Here is a 19,513-nt window from a genome sequence, read left to right as displayed (position 1 = left end):
AAGATTTTGGCTTATGCATTGATGCTGAGTAGTTAAGTCTTTGCTGCAACACATTGCTTTCAGCATTTGTAAATAAACTTGACATGTGAGTGTAAATATCTAGAGGGATTTGAATAAATTCCATTAACTCCATTTACTTGAAGATGTGTTACAGAGGCTGGCTGATTAAATGAACTCCCATTGAGGCATGGATTTTTCTTTTTTTACATTTGAAAGCTTGCTTTACAAAAAACACCTCAGCCTAAACCACATGAAAAATCTCAAGCACTTTGGACAGTGCTCCGTCATAATACAGCATACTAGCAGGAAATACCAGTTTATCTGGATTTAATTATTAAGCATCCACAATGCACTTTCAGAACATAAGAATAAAAAATGCCTCTTTCATTTCATTTATAAGGAGCAATTGTGGTCAGAGCAGATCACAAAGGGAGTAGTTTCTGAAAAAATAGCTACTAAGTAATTTCTGTTTTTTCAAGCATTACTGTATAAGCAGGATTTTTAGTCATTAGACTATATTATATGTTGATCTCTTATTGTTATATGACTTTAAACAATCAGTGTCATTTGTTTGTGTTCATTTTTTTCTGTAATAGGAAGCTTTTTATATGGAGAAATAATTCAAATTACAAGGTTCCAAGCTTGATAGGTTATTGGAAACCCAAAAGAGGGAATCTTGTTAAGCATACAGTGTGGAATGTAATACAGATAAAGTAGGAGACAACAAAGTGTATAAGTTCCTAAGCATGCATCAACTCTGACAATTAATTCATTGGGTGAATTAACTAACAATTACTGAATTTAAGAAGTTGGAAAGGGAAGAAATATTTAGGTCAACAAACTCCATTCATATGTCAAACTGCCAAGGGATTTGTTTACAGTAACATCATGTGATGTTAAACTCTTGAAGCCAATAATCTAAGGTGATCTATATAGTACATTATTCAGCTTACTTTCTCAGTGGTAAAAATGTCTTTAAACAAAAAACTAGGTTTCTGTTGCTGGGATAAAGAAGGTAGACTAATTAACTGAACACTGCAGTTTTGATGCCTGCTTCATATTTCACCTTTTAAAATGAATCTTTCCCCCCTCCTTCCTTCTTGTTACAGGTTGCTATGGGAATCTTATGATAATCTGAGAGGAAGTAAGTCCTGATAATATTGCAGTTATTCATGATGTGCCTGGAGTGAAGAGGAAGGGAAACACTTCATATATCTAAGTGCCAAGGCTCTGCTGTGTCATGGCTACAGACTCTGGTGAATCAGCCAGCACAGAAGAATCAGAGAAACCTGATGGAGTTTCTTTGGAATGTGTGAATCCTTCTGTTGATGCTGTTTTGACCATGGAGGCCAGGACCAAAGAGGGGCTTAGCACCCCTGCCTCTGGGGCAATTGTAGAAAGAAAAAGGTTTTTCCGAAAAAGTGTGGAGATAATGGAGGATGAAAAGGACTTGGAAATTACTCCACGGAATGAGCAAGAACAATTTATCTTGGGTGATCAGAGGATGATCCATCTTTCTGCCAGTATACTTGTGGCTGAGCAAGAAGCCAGAAATGAGCAAAACGCAAAGATAATAATGGAAGCCGCGAAGGAAAGGACGAAGAAGGAGATAGAAGAGGAGGCAGAGATGAAGGCTGTGGCTACATCACCTGGTGGAAGATTTCTGAAATTTGACATTGAGTTGGGAAGAGGAGCTTTCAAAACTGTCTTCAAGGGTCTGGACACAGAAACCTGGGTAGAAGTTGCTTGGTGTGAACTGCAGGTGAGTGTGAATGAGCTCCATCAGTCAGTGAGCTAATTGTATGCTCTGATTTAACCACTGAGAGGTGGGTAGATGTGCTGAACTTTATGGCTGCCTTGATCATATTATAGAAGGTATTTCATGGCTCCTAATATAATATCTACCAGGTTTTTGTATAATTAGAAAAGTAGGACTTTTAAAAGAAAGTTGTTATGATTGCACATAAGTATGGTGGCTATTTCAATAAATGCCTAGAAGGCAGAGAGAAGATGTAATTTGGGGGATGAAGTCCTGATCTCTCAACCAGTTCTGTTAGCTCTTTCGTATTTTCACACTTCTTCTTTCATACACTGGGGAAACCTCCAAAGTGAGCAAATCCTGCCCTCCCTCAATGAGAACAAAATCGTAGCTGAATTGTACAGCAACTGAAATCTCAATTATGCATACTCATGAACATTTTGAACAGTTTTATGTGATTTACAAGATTGCAGTTTATTGTAGTTTAAAACAATTTAGAGCATCAAATGACTGGATTTGTTTTCCATTTTAAGAACTCTCCTGAGTTGAAATTCTTTCATACAAACTTGGATAATGTTGATAATGTATTTCGTTTTTCATAACTTCACAAATCAAATAATCGAATGAAATAATCGACTGTAGTTGTAGTTTTTTAAAGTACACACGGAAAATAATTTCCAAAATGATTTAATCATAGGTCTGCAACATGTACATTCAAGTTCTTTAATAGTGCAGTATAATGTGCAAATGTGGATTTCTGATTCGTTAGTCGTCCGTTATATTGTGGCTGACTAGAATATGTAACCATGGCTTGTGGGTGGTCTTTTCCTGGCTTCTACCCAATGGAAAAGAATAGAAGAAATGGTCACAACATGAAAATACTCCTATAACATCTTGCTAGTGCTTTTACCACTGTAACCACAATATGAAGTATTGGGAATTGGGTTATCCACAATAACCTAAGTACATGCCAGACCAGTATTGGCTTGCAATTAAGAAAATTAAAAACCAAGAAACATTTTAAATTTGGAAATTGGTCCTTCTTGGTTTTGACAGTCAAATTAAGCACTTGGAAGAACAACTGGTCACATAATATAAAACCGTATTGGCAGTTTCTATCAAAGAGTACAGTATCACTCAGGAAAAGACAAAGTGGAAAAGTGTTAAACTACAGAAGTGGGAAAACACAAAGCCTCGGTGCTTGTGGTCAGAATTAAGGCAACAGAATATGGTTAAAGATAAATCTGACCTAGATAAGAATGTAACACTTAACCAGAATGAAATATCTTATTGCAGGATCCAATCTGGGTCAGGCACCAGGACCAGAGGTTTAGTTTTCCGAGTTTTAGGACTCATGCTGGAGCCCATCCTCAGGGAACTGGAAGATGGGCTCCAGCATCAGTCCGAAAGTTCGGAAGACTTAAACCTGGTGACTTACGCAAATTGAATCTTGCAACATTATCCTGGGATAGTATATTTGCATTCATTCATACTGTACATGCTGTAGTCATAAGAGAATGCAAGGCTAATAATGCTGAAAAAGGGATGAGTTTATGTGTGAAGTTCTTTATCAGTAGGGGTTTGGGGATTTTTCTGCCTTCTGCCTTTTCCCCTCTGCCTGTGCTTCTCTTTCTGAATTCTTATTTGTTCCCAAGCTTCTGCCCTATTTTCTCTAAACTCTTTTTCAAGCCCTCTGTCCCTGTGGTCATCTTGTAAGTAGCCTATTAAATGTTGAGTTCATGCAAATTGTTACATAGCTATTATCGGAGGACTGAAGAAATACTTGCATAATGAACAAAAGCTCTTTATTTGGAGAAACACCCCTATTTTTTTAGGTTTTGCATGATTTCCTGATTTTTTTTTCCACTACAAAAGGAAAATTGTAAAAGGGTCATTTGAAACATTCATTTCAGCTTGCCTCCCATTTTCTCTGTTTCAGATAGTATTCCTATGGTTTGTAGGAGAACTTGATACAAGGAAAGAAAATGTTCCTGTGTTCTTAAAATTTTGTCTAGAAAAAACATTGCAAGATGTAAGGATGAGAAGAAGTCACAATAGTTGATGATACAAAAATACTGTTTTTCTTTACACCTTGCTACTCTCCCCATCTGTGCTGGCAAAATGTTATGGAGGATAAAGAGGGAGACAGAATTTTTTTGAATGGTGTAGTATTAAAAAGTGATTAGACATTGTAATGCTTGATAAGTCTGCTATTAGCTGTAATAATTTAAATAAACTTACAGGTTTAAAGCCAGTTGCTTGAGTTCACCAGCTTGAGAATTTCTTGGAAGCAAATGACTGGCTATTTCTTCATTTCCTGGTGATATACATTCATGCCGACTAGGAATGTTGATAGTAGTTGCAGTGCATTTGGAAGACACTAGTGTTGAAAATTATGTTGCTTAATGCAGTATGATTCTTATGATCTACTAAGCAATAATATTTTTGATCTTTTTCAAAAGCAACCATTACATTTTAATTTGTATCTTTTATTATTTCTATTGTTTTGCAATACTAATTAAATTTATGATTACATTTAAGTTTCATTTTCCTCTTTAGAGTAGACTATCTTGGTGGATTAAAATTCCTATTAAGAATTAGTCTTGAGAACTGACTCTGTAAACCTTTTAGAGAGGGCTGTAAAACACTGTGAGGTGGTATAGAAATCTAAATGCTATTGCTATGCTACTTCAGTATAATAAACAGAAAGTGAAAATATGGGATATTGGAAGGGGAGAAGGGAATGGATCATTTAAATAAGCTAACTCATTGCTTGTGTTTTATTTCTGTTTTTGTTTTTGTCATAGAAAATTGACTTGAGCAGCTGTGATTAAAAATAAAACAGTATGTACTTGTTTTTCCCTATATACCTATCAGTGGGTGGTGGAATAACTACCGTATGCTTCATAATTGGTTTAATTTCTTCCACAGCTCATTCAGCCTAACCTTGTCAGAATTTTCCATGTAATGTTTCTAAACATCAGAGCTTACATTATGCTGCCTCATCACTTACAATGCGTAGACTTATACTTGTCAGTTACAGTGCTCATTGATTGAACACCATAATCAATATCCTTAGTTGTACTAAGATGTTAAAGAAGCTATTTAGCAAGGCTGTTTATTTAAAGGATCTTTCATCTGACTTGGGTTAGAATTTTAGTTATTGAGTTACTAAAACCAACTTTAAGATTTTTTTTTTTAGAAGTAAGCCCTCTAGGAAGAAATTAAATTGATTTTAGGTGAGTATGCCAGGTGTATTTTTGTCTGTGTGTTTTTAACTATTTCATAGTTGTGATATAGGATTTTCAATCTTTTAGAGCTGAGTGGCACATTTTGAATGTTATGGGTTATGTGTCTGACAAAGACACATTTAGAATGTAAAATTATTGGACTTCATTATGTTTGTTTAGAAAAGGATTATCAAAAATAACATTTTATTGGAGATATAATAAGGATAATGCTTCTTTAAAAGATACTTTCTACATATTAGCCCTTACTGTGGCTAAAGGACTGATATTACAGCATTAGAAAGATAAACATAGGACTCAATTTAGTCAATGGATTGAAGATCTGATTGCACTTGCCATATGAGCTGATTGCCTACAGATGTAGATTTTGTATAACTAGTGCAATAAAATATGGGACTCATTATACAGAATATAGTAAAAAAGATATTCAAGTAGATCCTTAAAATATTTATGCAATTGAATAATATTTGCGTTAGCCAAGCATATATAGATTTATTTGCATATATTGTTATAATCACATAGTTTCTTGTTAGACTTTTTTTACTTTTTTTATTAAAGCACTTTTAATCTTTCCCCCTTTGGCAATGTATGAATCATTGTTACTAATAATTAAAAAGCAATAAAAGTAAAATAAAAAAATAATTTATATCTTACCCTACATTTTAATTATATATATGTAATTACTTAATTTTTAAATAATTTTATTAAAGTTTAGAGATACAAAATAAAAGATTAATACAAATTAAGAAAAATCTAAGAGTAGAAAGTGCAGAGAAAAAGGTTAAAGAAAATAAAAGAATATAATAAGGAAAGGAAATGACATGCTACTTCATCAGACAAGTAGAAACAATTTCAGTAATTTATCATCTTCTCTAGTTCTACCACACAAAATATATCTTTTCCCACATTTCATCTTTTGTCTGTAACCAAATTCTTAAAACTTCTTCATTCAGCACTAATTATCCAATATCTATTAAGAGTTACCAGAAATAACAATAACATATATTTTAACTTCAATCAACTAAACCAAACTCCTTTCCTTACATTTAACACTTTAACACCAGCGTGTCACTTTCTATGAACATTTTAAAAAAGATCTCTTCTTCCCATATTTCATCTATCTTAAACAAAGCTTTAAAGGCTCATCATTTGGTGCTGGTCAACAAAAACCCATTAACAGTTACAAGAAATATTTGCTTTTAATCTTGGTCAAATAAATCATCTTTGTATTCTTTCTCTTTGCTTTTAAAAATCTTGCTCTTCAATCTCTTTAAATATTGTCCCAGAACTTGATTTGTTTTCATTTTCTCTTTCTGTTTTCTGCAAAATACCTTCAAAACTTTAACACATCTCTTTTGCAAATTCAAAATAAGAAAGTTATCAAAGTTAGTTTTCTGGTTTATTATTTGTATATCTCTTTTAATTAAGACATCAGCGAGTCTCATTTATAAATCCAGTGTAACATCTTTTACCATATCATTCCTGTCCCTATTCAAATGGCCTCAGTCTATTTTGACCAATGAAACCGGTTTCTGTCCTATAACCTCTTATAATTCTATTTTTATAATTGCAGAAAATTTTAAGAATATTTTCTGAGTGCATTGTTCCCAAATATCCTTGAATTCTTCCAACATTAAAAGCATTTTGTTCCATTATATATTAGTGAGTCTCCTTTAATTATAATCTTTAGTTCTTTCTAGTTCCCTTTCTTGAGTTAATGAAGCACTGAAGCCATGCAAATGCTTTCAGGAATCATTTTTAATACACAGCTAGATATAACTGTGCAAAAGCATCTTAGTAGCTAAGTTCCTATATCGGTTATGATCAAAGAGCATTTCCAGACGATTTCAAGGAAATGCAGTTTCTTCGAAAACAGGCTGAAACCCAGTTCCAGAGTTAGTTGATTGTTTTCCAACACCTGGCTTGTCTGGATTTTATCTCTACCTGTTTACCCCATGTAGCCCAATACTGGACTTGGGTATCATCAGTGGAATTAACGGTTTTCTTGGAATTTAGTGATAGGGACCAGTACAACTAAATTAAAAGCTCTGAATAAAGCTCTGAAGCTTTATCAGCAACTTTATACAGCAATTTAAGGAATAGCACATGATAAGACTGTGGCCTGTGTGCCAAATGGGAGATTTAATTTTAATTTAATTTAATTGCCAGGCAAATTTTGAAACAATAAAAGCTTCAACAATGGAACTTCTTCAGAGGGTGGTAGCCCAAAGGAGATATTTGAACAGATATTGGATTGTCTGTCAGATTAATTGCAGTAGCAGGTTATGGAACTTTCAAGTCCTTCCGTAATCCTATATAGAGTGATGTGATAAATTTCAGTTTAGGAAGAATACATCCTACTAGTGGCAATTTCATTACTTTCTATCCAAATTTCCAAATGAGATAAACATTTTGCAGTGGCAGCGCTTAATTCTGTAAGTACCTGTAATGAGGCAAAAGGCTATATATTTAATTTCTGGGAATTATTTTTATTGCTGAGCAACTTTATTTGAAGCAATAATGAGCATAATAAAATGCTCCAAATCAAATCTTTATTATGGTCATAGACCAGCACAACAAGGCTGAAATGCAATGAATAATTTTAAAAGCTAAAAAATCTAAAATACATTGTTAATTTAAAAAAAAACAAAGTAATATATAAAAATGCAAATCTAAAAAAACCTATAGAAGATAAAAACATAAAAATCAATCATAATACAAAATATTCTCAGCAAACAAATATGTTTATCTTGTATAACAAAAAAGTACACAACCAGACCAAGCCAGGCTGCCCCTGTTCCTGAACAATTGCCATCAGCATTAAAGCAAGGATGGTATATTAAAAACAGTTTTTTAGTGTTACATTTCAGCATATCTGTTGCTTTTCATTAAAGGGAATAAACTGCAGGTTGGTTGGAAAGTAAGCCAAAAATGTTGCACAGGAACAACATGAATTTATAGTCTCTTGAGGGCTTTGGTTGGTGGCACTAAATTGCAAAAAAATAAAAGTCAATTTTGGTGCAGCTTTGCATTTGATCACTTATCCATGTCAAATCATACTAGGCAGGTAATTTATCATATCTATTGCTAAATTTGCTCTCTGATATTAGGAGGGGATAGGTAGGTCAGTGGACCGGTAAATATTGTTTCAGGTTATTCATTTCTGAATAGGATGTTTTACAGAAAACATTCTAGAATATAAGGGCAAAAGATTAGCCACCCCGAGAGAAAGAAATTGAAGATTATAATAATAAAGAACTGTTTGATGATTGCAGCACTGTTTTGTTTATTACTTTATCTACTCAGTCACTTTGTCCAAGTGACACACTCTTTTTTCACCAAACTTCATTGGAAAGAAGGTCGTCTCAGTAGACACATTGTGGGAAGGTAATTTAATGGAATGAGGTGGGAGGTTTTACTCAACCATGTTTATATGAGATTGGAGGAAATATATAATGCATTGATCTATCCTCAATATCTATAATTTTGTTTTTAGCTATCTTTTGTATTGATTTGTCTATTGACAAAAGTGACCCATTTCACAATGAAAAGAATACAAGACTACAAACAAAGACAGTTCTAATGTAAATGTCATTAATTGTTCAGGTTCTCAGAGAAGTTAGTTGACTCTAATAAAATAAAAGGGAGAACTATTTAATTTTTCAAAGTGGAACAAATTGGTTTCATACTTTGGACTATGGATAGACTGCCTGCAGGCTCTCTCTAAAGAAATTAGACCTATCTTGCTGTAGTAGTTCCTCTTTACTCCAGCCAGATAGATAAGCTTACTAGATGAATAATAGGAAACAAAGTATATCTTTCCAACTGCTAACAATTCCCATAGTAGGAAACTCAGAATTTCTAGGAGTGGAGTAGTGAAGTAGGTAGATCAGGTTTTCTACCTCCAAAGATACTTGTAAAAATTTCTGAATTGCTGAGATGCAGAGAATCAGCAGTTTTGCTCAGAATAAGTAAATGGAAGAGAAATTAAGCTCACTTTCCCTCCCTGTGAATTGCCCTGGACTGCTATGAAATATGGAAGTGTCCTACCTTCTCTTTTCCTTTCACTGGCCCAACTATTGTAAGCATGTTCCTTGGAAAGATTCTAAATGATTGTGTATAGAAATGGGTGGATTTGTACAGGGCTCGTTTAACAAACCAGAGTCAAAATGGTTTAGTCCCCATTGTCATGAAAAGTAAGATCAAATGCAAAGCCCAGTACACAAATTCCCAACAATTCTGCAGCCTAATGGCATAGATCCATTGAGACTATGCCAAGGAAGGTGATTCATTTTCATTTATTCTCAGCTATGTCAGCAAAGGCAGGAACAGATTTAGTTTTTAGTAGGGCTGTCAAAAAATATGTTACAGATTTTTTTCCTCCAGTGACATGGCAGAAAAGAGCACATAATTCACAGTCTATTCATATGTCTCAATATTTACCAGCTCAAAAATTATGAATAAAAATCTGTAGATCGGGACAACACATAAAAATGAACATTTTCTTTTCTACAAATCATTTACATATTGGTTGAATGAAGTAATTAGTGAACATACATAATACAAAAAGAAGTGATTTTGTAGATTTCCAGCTCAATTTTGTTCCATAGTGTCCCTGTTTATTTTCTCAAATGTTAGCCTCTGAATGATTAGTGTTAATTTCTGGAGAAAGAAATGGAAATGCTGCACTTCAGAATAATTCAGGCCTCTACTCTTAGTGGGGAGGTGCAGCTTCCAGTGGAGGTAATCTTAGGGAATGCAATGTTTCTATTGCCTCTATGAGGCTTTTTGCAGAAAACAAACTGTGTACATCCATGTAAACATCACTACAGTAACAATGACAAGGAATGAGCTTGAAGATCTATCTTTAGATGCTGAACTTGTGAGCTTTTATTTACCACAATCTGGAATACTGCTTTATAATGGTAATATATTCATTTCTTGTGTGCTGATTTGCCGATTATATGTTGTCACTAAGCTTTTGTGAAAACAAATGTTGTAGGCTGACTTACAATGTGAAAGTTACTGGGAAGAAAACAGTAAACATGCTAGAACTTTCCATTACCCATCCAAGAACTGAAATATTCATTCCAATCCTTCCTTAGGATTCTGCCTCATGTCCCCCAACTCCCACTCCAAAAGGAATGGGCTTTCAAAATGCAATTTTTTGGGGAAAATTTGTATTATTTCTCCAGGGTTTTTTAATGCCTTTTGTGCAATTAATATGGGACCTTAAAACATTTGTTGCCCTTGAATTTAACTGATGATATGATCATGATATGAATTGTCAAAATGGAACAAAAAAGGAACCATAAATAATGAAGTTGGGAAATAAAGGAGAACTGTGATTACGTGTAAAATAGGCATAGTACAATTAAAACAAATTTCTTAACCCTCCAAAATGTAAGCCCCAGCAAACACTTACGGTAAACAACTGTGTGCCTTTGTAGGATAATTTCTGTGTGCTTATGATATTTTAATTCATCCTAAAGTGTCCACAATGGTATTAAGTTTTTGGAATTTTTACATGTAGTCCTCGATTTATGACAACAATTGAGCCCCAAATTTATGTTGTTAAGTGAGACATTTGTTAAGTGGGTTTTGCCCCATTTTACGACCTTTCTTGCCACAGTTCTTAAGTGAATCACTGTAGTTGATAGAATCTGGCTTCTCCATTGACTTTACTTGTCAGAAGTTCGCAAAAGGTGATTACGTGACCTTGTGATGCAACAATGGTCATAAGTATGGAGCAGTTGTCAAGCAGCTGGACTTTGGTCACATGACCATGGGGATTCTGCAAAGGTCGTAAGTGTGAAAAATGATTATAAGTCATTTTTTTCAGTGCCATTGTAACTTTGACCGGTCACTAAATGAACTGTTTTAAATCGAGGACTACCTATGTTATGTACTATCTTGAGATGTCTAGATTATATCCAAGTAGGCTCCTGTTGTGTATTGTTAGGAAATGAGTAACTTTACATTTGGTACTGGGGACCAAAGCATTGTAATTGTAGGTTACTTAAGGTAATACTTTATATGCTTCCCCATTTCTCTATGGTTTTCTTATGTGTTTTAGCATTGCACATATTAATCTGAATAGTTGAGGATCCATGTGTTCCACTGAAAGAGCAGGGAAGAGAAACGTGCTAGAGTTCTGACTTCTTAACAGAAAAACAAACCAGACTAATATGCACATCATGATTTTAAAAAAATCACTCGGGTTGTCTGGGGTTTGTTAACTGTGACGAAACCAAATGAGATTGTTTGAATTGTATGCACTGGCATGTTGCTTATTTCCAGACAAATCAGGAACCTTGCTTATTATCATTGTGTGCAAAGAAGGACAAAATCAGGGTTTCATAAAATGAGGTGCACAATATTTTAATCGCAGCATGGTTAAAATGGGTAATTAGTTTTATTTATCTGAATAAACACCTGATTATTCAGAATGTTATTAAAATTGCAATAGTGACGAGATTAATTAAAGGTCTTTTTCTTTTTGTGTTCTTCTGTAATGGTTTTAAAACATATTTGAATTAACTAAGACTAGGTTAATTACCGGTAGTAGAATATTTTCAAGAATTCTGTGCAAGAAAACCAATGCAATCAGGTAATAACTATAAAAAATAAGTGTTATACAAAATTTTACTCAAAAGTTGGATTATATGTATTCTTCAGTGTTTCTATTATGTCTTCATTGCCCCTGTATATTTTATTGTTATAAAGGATTTAAGTATTTGCTGTTCTGGCTTATACCAACCTAGCTATCAGGTCATCTGCATGCCATTTAGATGACTGTTTATTTTGGCTTAATAAAGGGTAAGCGATTATATTTGAAATCAGGTGATCTGCAAAGAGGAAACAGAGAAACTAGTCACGGAAATTGGCTTCATTGGTAGATGGAAAGCATTTAAACGAAAACAATTCTTCTCATCTAAAGCTATTGGGAAATTTTGACTTTACAATAGCAGTTGCAAGAAATGACTCAAAATTTTCTGTGGTACAAGTCTGATAAAATTTTACTCTCAACTTTATAGCAGCATGGTAAAACTCTTGTGTTTATTAAATATAAGATTTGATTGGGTCATGTGATGGACTTCTGACCTGGGTGCAAGAACGTGAGGTTTTGATTTGGGTGGGGAAAACTCTGGGTCCTTCAGAGTCGTGTTTTCACCAGCTGTGCCAATATGACCTTCCTAATAAATTCATACTTTGAGGAAACCGTAGGCCTCAGTGTTTGGATTGCTTTGGGGTTATACTTGGAACCCTGACACTCAGTACTACAGGATAACTCTGCTCACGGTCTGGAGTTTGATCCTGTTGGGACTTGAGGTTGACTAAGTCTTCCATCCTTCCAGGGTTGATAAGATGAGGACCCAGATTGTTGGGGGCAATATGCTCACATTGTAAACCTCCCAGAGAGTGCCGTAAAGCAGGCACCCTCAACCCCTGGGCCATGGACCACTACCTGGCCCTGAGCTGTTCAAAGCTGGGCTGCTCAAAGCAGCGGGCGAGTGCATGCGTGCGTGCTCCATTTGTGTGAGTGGCAGGCGCCCACCCAGTGCTTACACAGCATCATTCCCTCCCTCCCCCCCTTCACCTGTCCACAAAGCCAGAAAGGTTGGGGAACTCTGCTGTAAAGTACCGTGTGGTAGTATAAAAATCTAGGTGCTATTGCTGGTTCTATTGCTAAGACCCAAATAGGACCACCCATGACCTCTTAGATTCTGGTGGTCCACTTTTTTGTAAGCGTCTCTGTTTTTCCAAGCCATTGTGGGGTAAATGGAAAATTGCAGATACTGGAAAAAAAATAGATAGATAGCCACATATTTTAGCAAAACATTTTAAGGGAGAACAATATCAGTTGGTGTCTACAGGCTGAGGGAAATCCACTGGTCATCTTGTTTGACTTAAGGAAGATACTTATAATGACAACATCACAAAAAAAATTCAAATTTTTAATTTGTTAGCTGCTCCCTCTCCACAGGGGACTCGGGGCGGCGTACAATAAAAAATATACATGCATACATATAGACATACAGATACACACATATACATACATATACATACATGGAGGAGGTAGTAATCAAACATATATCACGTTTAATAATAATAGAAAATTAAAATTAAAATTAGCCATTAAAATCCCATGATAAAATACAATTTAAAAGGACTGTCAGGAGGAGGATAAACTACGGTTGAGCCAGGCCAGATAATTGAAAGAGGTGGGTCTTGAGCTTTACACGGAAGGAGCGGAGATCGGAAGTAATCCTGATGTCAAGGGGGAGGTCATTCCACAGGGCTGGGCCCATCACAGAGAAGGCCCTGCTCCTGGGTGTCGCCCCCCGACACTGTTTAGCGGACGGCACCCGGAGAAGTCCCTCTCTGTGTGAGCGGACACAAGAATCAGGACCACATATATACAAAAAGCAGAGATATGATTTGGAAGCAAAGATCTTGGGTTCTCATGCCAAAGAAGTTGCCTTCTAATCATCTTGAAAAATCTCTATGTAGAACTTAAGCTCTTGTTTATGTAGATGAAAGATAAAACTACTTGAGGCATGCTTTTCCTTTGTTTTGATGAAAACAGGTTTGACTACTTCCTTAATTTTGCAGTATGAAGAAAGGGAAGTTGAGTGGAAGAAGCAATTTTTGATTGATATGTTGGTAGTGATATTCCCTGCAGAAGATGATGTGTTTATCATTACCATTGTGGTAAATAAAATCATCTGTGAACATTTGGGGTGGGTGACACCTCCATGTTATTTTGCACAAATTATTCTACTATTTGCATACCTGTTTTTACTACAATGTGTGTAAGAACTGAAAAAAATGTCATATGACTCTCTTGTAACACTTTCATTGTCTAGAAGTAGGATTTTTGTATAGTGAAAATTTAAAGAGCATGCTATTATTTATTCTGCAGTGATACCTAAAAGTAGCTTCTACAGGGTTAACTATTCTAGATAGCAATGCAAATTTAACTTTCAAACAATTTATATCTCAATGAGTTTGAAATGGAAGTTGGTTGTGCTACTTTATAGTCATTATTTAACTCTAGGAAGTTTTAGATTTAAAATCCAGTATAAAAATGGCAATTTTGTAAATGTATGAGAGAAGAAAAATAAAGCATATTAATTATTATGTAATTAACAGATTGTCCGTTAAAATTGGCACTCTGAAAAGATACGTCAATCAATTTGCTACCTGTTTTTTAAGCAACAAAATATAAAAACCCAAGTTTTTGTTAAGGATGAAAAGCAATTAAATTATATTTTACAGTTCAATGAAGCAGAAACTTTTTCCTATTCCATTGCTAATGACTTTTTGCTGAATCAATTAACTGTTTTCATTTATTTGGGGGTAGGTGGGTAAACTATTGCTTGCTTGTAGTGCTGTAGGAAAGTTTTCTTTTAATGTGGCATCTCAGCTGCAATATGATATGTGATCTATCAGATCCCCTCCATATGAAGTATCTACTGTTACTAAAAATGTATATGGATATTACCTAAGAAAAAATTCCTTGGCCATTCCCATCACTAATTCTTTAGTATTAAAATGTTTTTTTCTGATAATGAGTAAATTGAACCAGGACATTCAAACTGGGAAGCACTGTTCTAACTTAAATGTATTCCTATCAGATATCCGTCATTTAAAAGGAGATTTTATGTCCCATCTATGTATTATATTTCAAGAGAGAATTATTACTGGAGTTGGGAAACTAATTTTAATGCTCTGCTTACATTTAAGGGAAAGCCAACTTTTTCAGTTATCCTTATTTTCTGTAAACAGTGTGCCAGTACATATAGCTCATTAATTCCAATTATGTGAACAAATGAAACAAACAGAAATAATTGTCAATTACAAATAAGCCAATTCTCTTTCAGGAATAAATAAATTTTGTTTGTTGGTTTACAATCCTAGTTAATTTGTGAATAACTATCCAATATTCTTGGTTTCAGTTTCACACAAAATTCTGCTTTTTTTCTTGTGCGGGAAGAAGAAAGCAAGATGCAACTAATGAGTACTCTAGAAATTGCTGATTCTCTGAAAATAATAAGCAAATATTTCCATATGCAGCTTCATTGTACTCAGTTGCATTCCTTATGTTTTATTTCATTTCTAAACAGACTGAAGAATTTTCTGCTTAGTGAGATGCATTTGAAACTTTATCTCCCCCTCCCCATCTATCTTTTGTAATTATCATTTGTAATTAGCTCTTTGAAAATGTCCTTATGGTTGTGGTTTTTAGATTATTGGTTTTTGCAATTAAAAGTAATTTTATTCCAGAACGGATTACTGCAGATGAAGTTTTGTAGCATTAGTAGAAATTGTGTGCTTTGATTTACACAGTTTAGGAGCCATTGATCTTCTGAGCATTACCAATGAAATTTGATTTATGATCAGCTGTAGAAATTTCCTCATTAGAAGCTGTACCAATAGTTAGCATATTGTATGTTAAAAGTACTGGAAACATTCAAGCATAAATTAACCTGTGGGGCTCAGGAAATTGTGCATGCTGCCAATTCAAATTATATCGAACAATTGTTAATACAGTCTTACAAAAGTTCTGGTGGCCACCTGGAATTAATGTCCTTTGAAGGCTCAAGGCTCCTGTGTGAGTAGCAAGTAACAGTCATGGCTAAGAAGTTCTTTGCACGACTACAAATTATGTATCAGTTGTGCCCATTCCTGAATTAGAAGATCCTGCTCAAACTCATTAATGCCCTCCCAGTTGAACTGATGCAATATGCCCTTGAAGACCGTTTGGAAGCTTCAGCTAGCACAGGATTTCCATGTTAGAATCTTACATGGAAAGAGATACCAGATGTCCAAGCTGGCTTCATGCCAAGGAACATGAGACACTTTTGATGATGCATGCTGCATAATTGAGAAAGCCAAACAATTAAAAAAAAGTTAGCATGTGCTTCATTGATTGTAGAAAGCTCTTCAGTTGTGTTGATTGTGTCACACTGTGGAATGTGCTTAGAAAAATGGGAATCCCAGAACATCTTATTGTCTCAATAAGAAACTTATATAGAGGTCAAGGTATTTTGGGGGAAGAAAAGCTTGTTTCCATCTACTGAAGCTTCTTAAAATGCGGCCAATTTATTTATTTGTAATGAATGTTTTATGAGGTACTTTTATGTATCAAAACTGGAGAAAAGGAGTTTGTCACAAATAAAAAGACAAGAAGCTGGGATGTTCCTTAAGGTACCAGAGACATAGTCATAGTGGGTTGCTACCAAAGCTATCCATCTGATCATTGCTAATTTCCTTTTCATACGAATTTTCTGGTTTGCTAGATGAGTGTGTTATCAAATTTATACTGTGCATTAATGCAGAGGCATTAGGAGTCTCAACTTACATTCACACATTCATTATTTTGAATCAGATTTAGCTCCTGGTGACTTCATAAACACATCCATGCTGTCTTCTTGGCAAGAGTGTAAAAATTATTGGCCACTGCATTCTTCTGGCTTTTTTTTACAGTGTTCCAGTCTAATTGACAACTGTGGACTTCAGTGGTGATCTTCCATCCAAATCCTACCAGAAAAGGAAAGCTTATGGGGGGGTACATTGCTGAAAATGTACTCATTTGCCATTCTTAAATTCCTAAAGACAAGAGCTGGCTATTCTATACCTGTAACACGCATATCATCAGAAGCCAAGCCGATAGCACAACTTTATGGTACCTAGCAGAGCCCCTTCTCCAACTGTGTACTGCAACTTTTACAATTCAAATTTCTAAGATCAGTTCATCAAGTTCCAAAATGTGTTTATAATACCATCCAGTGACTAGAGTCAGGCTTCATGAAAGCGAGAGTAGAGTGTGGATGATCATGCTGAAGTATTGGCTCAGACTATGCTTTTTTTGCTTTGGCATTGCCCCACAAGTGATGATTTTCATTGTGCAGGGAAACAGGAAGTGGCAACTGAAAACTCATCCATGGGCTTCTCTCTAGGTCTTCTGCTCAGCATGGGATATGATCAGGCCAAAGCACTCATTAAACAGCATGCAGTTGAAATAGAGCCCACATTGGATTTAGCCAAGACCCAGTCTTTATTTGCTATTGAATCCCAACAGGTACTCTGCCTCCTTTATGGCACCTAAATAAACATAAAGTATCTAAACATTGTGTTGTGTGTCAACTGTGCCCTTTTCTGGATCACGAGACCCTGCTCACTCATACCCTGGTCATCTCATTTGAATTTTGCAACATGTTCTAAATGGATCTACTCATTAAGTGTATTTGAAAGCTACAGTTGGTCCAGAATGTGGCAGTGCTGGTAGCTTACCCTCCCAGGTAAACCAGACAGGAAACATGACAAGATGAACTAATTCTACTTAATTGTAAGGCTATATTAACAGAATCTTGTAAATCTGAAGGCACAAACTTCCCGCCTCTAGTTTTTACTGCTTCATCCACTAGTTTGAATCCTTCCTAAGTTTCTTTCTTTGACAGTTGATTGATTGCTGGCTCCTGCCTCTCTTGTCTGATTGCTGTCTAGGCAGCTTCTGTCTCCCTTTTCTGCCAAAGTCATTCATACATTCCATTACAATTCTTGAAGACTGATACAGGAAGATTTCTTCTCTGGAAAGACAATCCCCTATGACTCTGGATACACAGAAACAACACAGTATATTTTCAGACCTGCACAGGTAGTCCTTGAGTTACAACCACAATTGAGCCCAAAATTTACATTGTTAAACAAGACAGTTGTTAATTGTCTTGTTACGTTTTGTCCCATTTTATGACTTTCTTGCCACAGTTGCCAAGTGAATTTCTGCAGTTATTAATTTAGTAACATGGTTGCTAAGTGGATTTAGCTTCTCTATTGACTTTGTTTGTCAGAAGGTCACAAAAGTTGATCATATGAAATTGCAAATGTCATAAATATGGGTCAGTTGCCAAGTGTCTGAAATTTGACCATGCTGCAGTGTAAAAAACAATTGTAAGTTAATTTTTTTCAGTGCTATTGTAATTTTGAATGGTCACTGAATGAATGGTTGTAAGTTGAGGATGACCTGTATTACAGAGACATTCGTACTAGCCTTGTCTCACACAGGACAATTCTACACAACCCTGCTTAAAATTTGTCAGATTATGACCTGTGGCATAAACTAGATTTAATGAATATGTAGCTACCCATACTAGAGTGCTCTGTAATTTGGGAGATATAGTCTAACAAGCTTTCATGTGTGGAAAATGGCCTGAATAATTACTTGCAATACTGAGAACATGAAACTGTATTGTTTAATGGAGTGGATTGCTAATATTGGTTATTTGCGGGTGGGGGGGGGGATGTAGGAGAAAAGGAAAGAAGAAAAATGAGCAAATTAGTAAATTGCTTTGTTCATGTTGCAACTTTTTAGATGTTTACTTTTTTGTTTTCTTCCATTTAAATGTTAATTTAAATATCACAGCTGTTTATTGGTTTGTTTAATATATCACAAGTATTTGGACTTCTTCAGTCTGTGTTTAAAACAGGAAAGTAAAGTTGTTATATGGCCTGCTTCTAAATGCTGCCATAATATTGATAAAATATTAGTAGTAGAAATGTTACTGTAGCTGCAGATAACTTAATGATCATGATACACCTTTTCATATTTTTAGGACAGGAAACTGACCAAAGCAGAACAGCAAAGGTTTAAAGAAGAAGCTGAAATGCTGAAGGGGCTACAACACCCCAACATTGTCCGATTTTATGATTCTTGGGAATCAACGGTTAAAGGAAAGAAGTGTATTGTATTGGTAACTGAACTGATGACATCTGGAACACTGAAAACGTATGTATTTCCTGATTTTCTCATTAACAGAATAAGTATTTGCATAATCTTTTTTGAATGTTGTTCACAATTGCCAGTAGTCTTTTGGACACTAACTATATTGCTGTTGAATTATGAGTTATCCAGCTCAGTATCTACAACATGCAGCAAACAATTAAGTCACTTTATGGTTCTTCTAAAATATATAAAAATATCCAGCTGAGTGAATTGTAGTTGCTTGCTATCTAGCTTATATAAAATCTGTTTCATGGAAGTACAGTGAGTTAAGAAGCATTAAGTTTAAATACGGTATGAGTCAGTCAATAATCATTTCCAATAAATTTTAAGACTTAATTTGATATATTTTAACCTACCCTATATGGTGAATGGAATAAATAAAACAATAATGGAGTGTGATAAATTGTGAACTAGCACTACCATTTTATGATTGGTTCAGTTAGCAAGACAGGAGGGATGGATGGGAGCATTAGGAAAAAGCAGAGAAATCACTTGAACAATATTTCATGGCAGTGTTGAAGATGAAATATATATATTTTTAAATGCTTCGGTGTTTCTAGAATTAATGTTTTCAAGCTGATTTATGTCTTATGTCTTTTAATTTGCTGTGTTACGCTTATATTCACTGCATCTAAATGATTCATAAGTGATTTCAATGGAGTGGTATGGTCAAGAAAGGATTAAGATGTATTAGGATGATTATATTGCAAGTGCAGA

The 19,513-nt window shown here is 35.0% G+C and overlaps 1 protein-coding gene across 6 annotated transcripts in view; it reads left to right on the top strand.

The window, feature by feature from the left end:
- The window catches only part of LOC309386405 (uncharacterized protein), a 131,042-nt gene that overhangs the window by 16,197 nt on the left and 95,332 nt on the right, over positions 1 to 19,513 (top strand). For all 6 annotated transcript variants that reach the window (XM_081941734.1, XM_081941735.1, XM_081941737.1 and 3 more), the window contains 2 exons: positions 1,110 to 1,762; positions 18,627 to 18,799. In XM_081941734.1, coding sequence (XP_081797860.1) covers positions 1,241 to 1,762; positions 18,627 to 18,799 — 695 coding nt within the window. In that variant the 5' untranslated portion in view covers positions 1,110 to 1,240. The remainder of the gene's footprint in view (positions 1 to 1,109; positions 1,763 to 18,626; positions 18,800 to 19,513) is intronic.

The sequence above is a fragment of the Natrix helvetica genome, assembly GCF_964273705.1.
Source record: "Natrix helvetica genome assembly, chromosome: 1".
NCBI lineage: Eukaryota > Metazoa > Chordata > Lepidosauria > Squamata > Natricidae > Natrix > Natrix helvetica.
The sequence above is the reverse complement of the archived record's forward strand: the minus strand, read 5'-3'. Positions and strand labels throughout refer to the sequence as shown.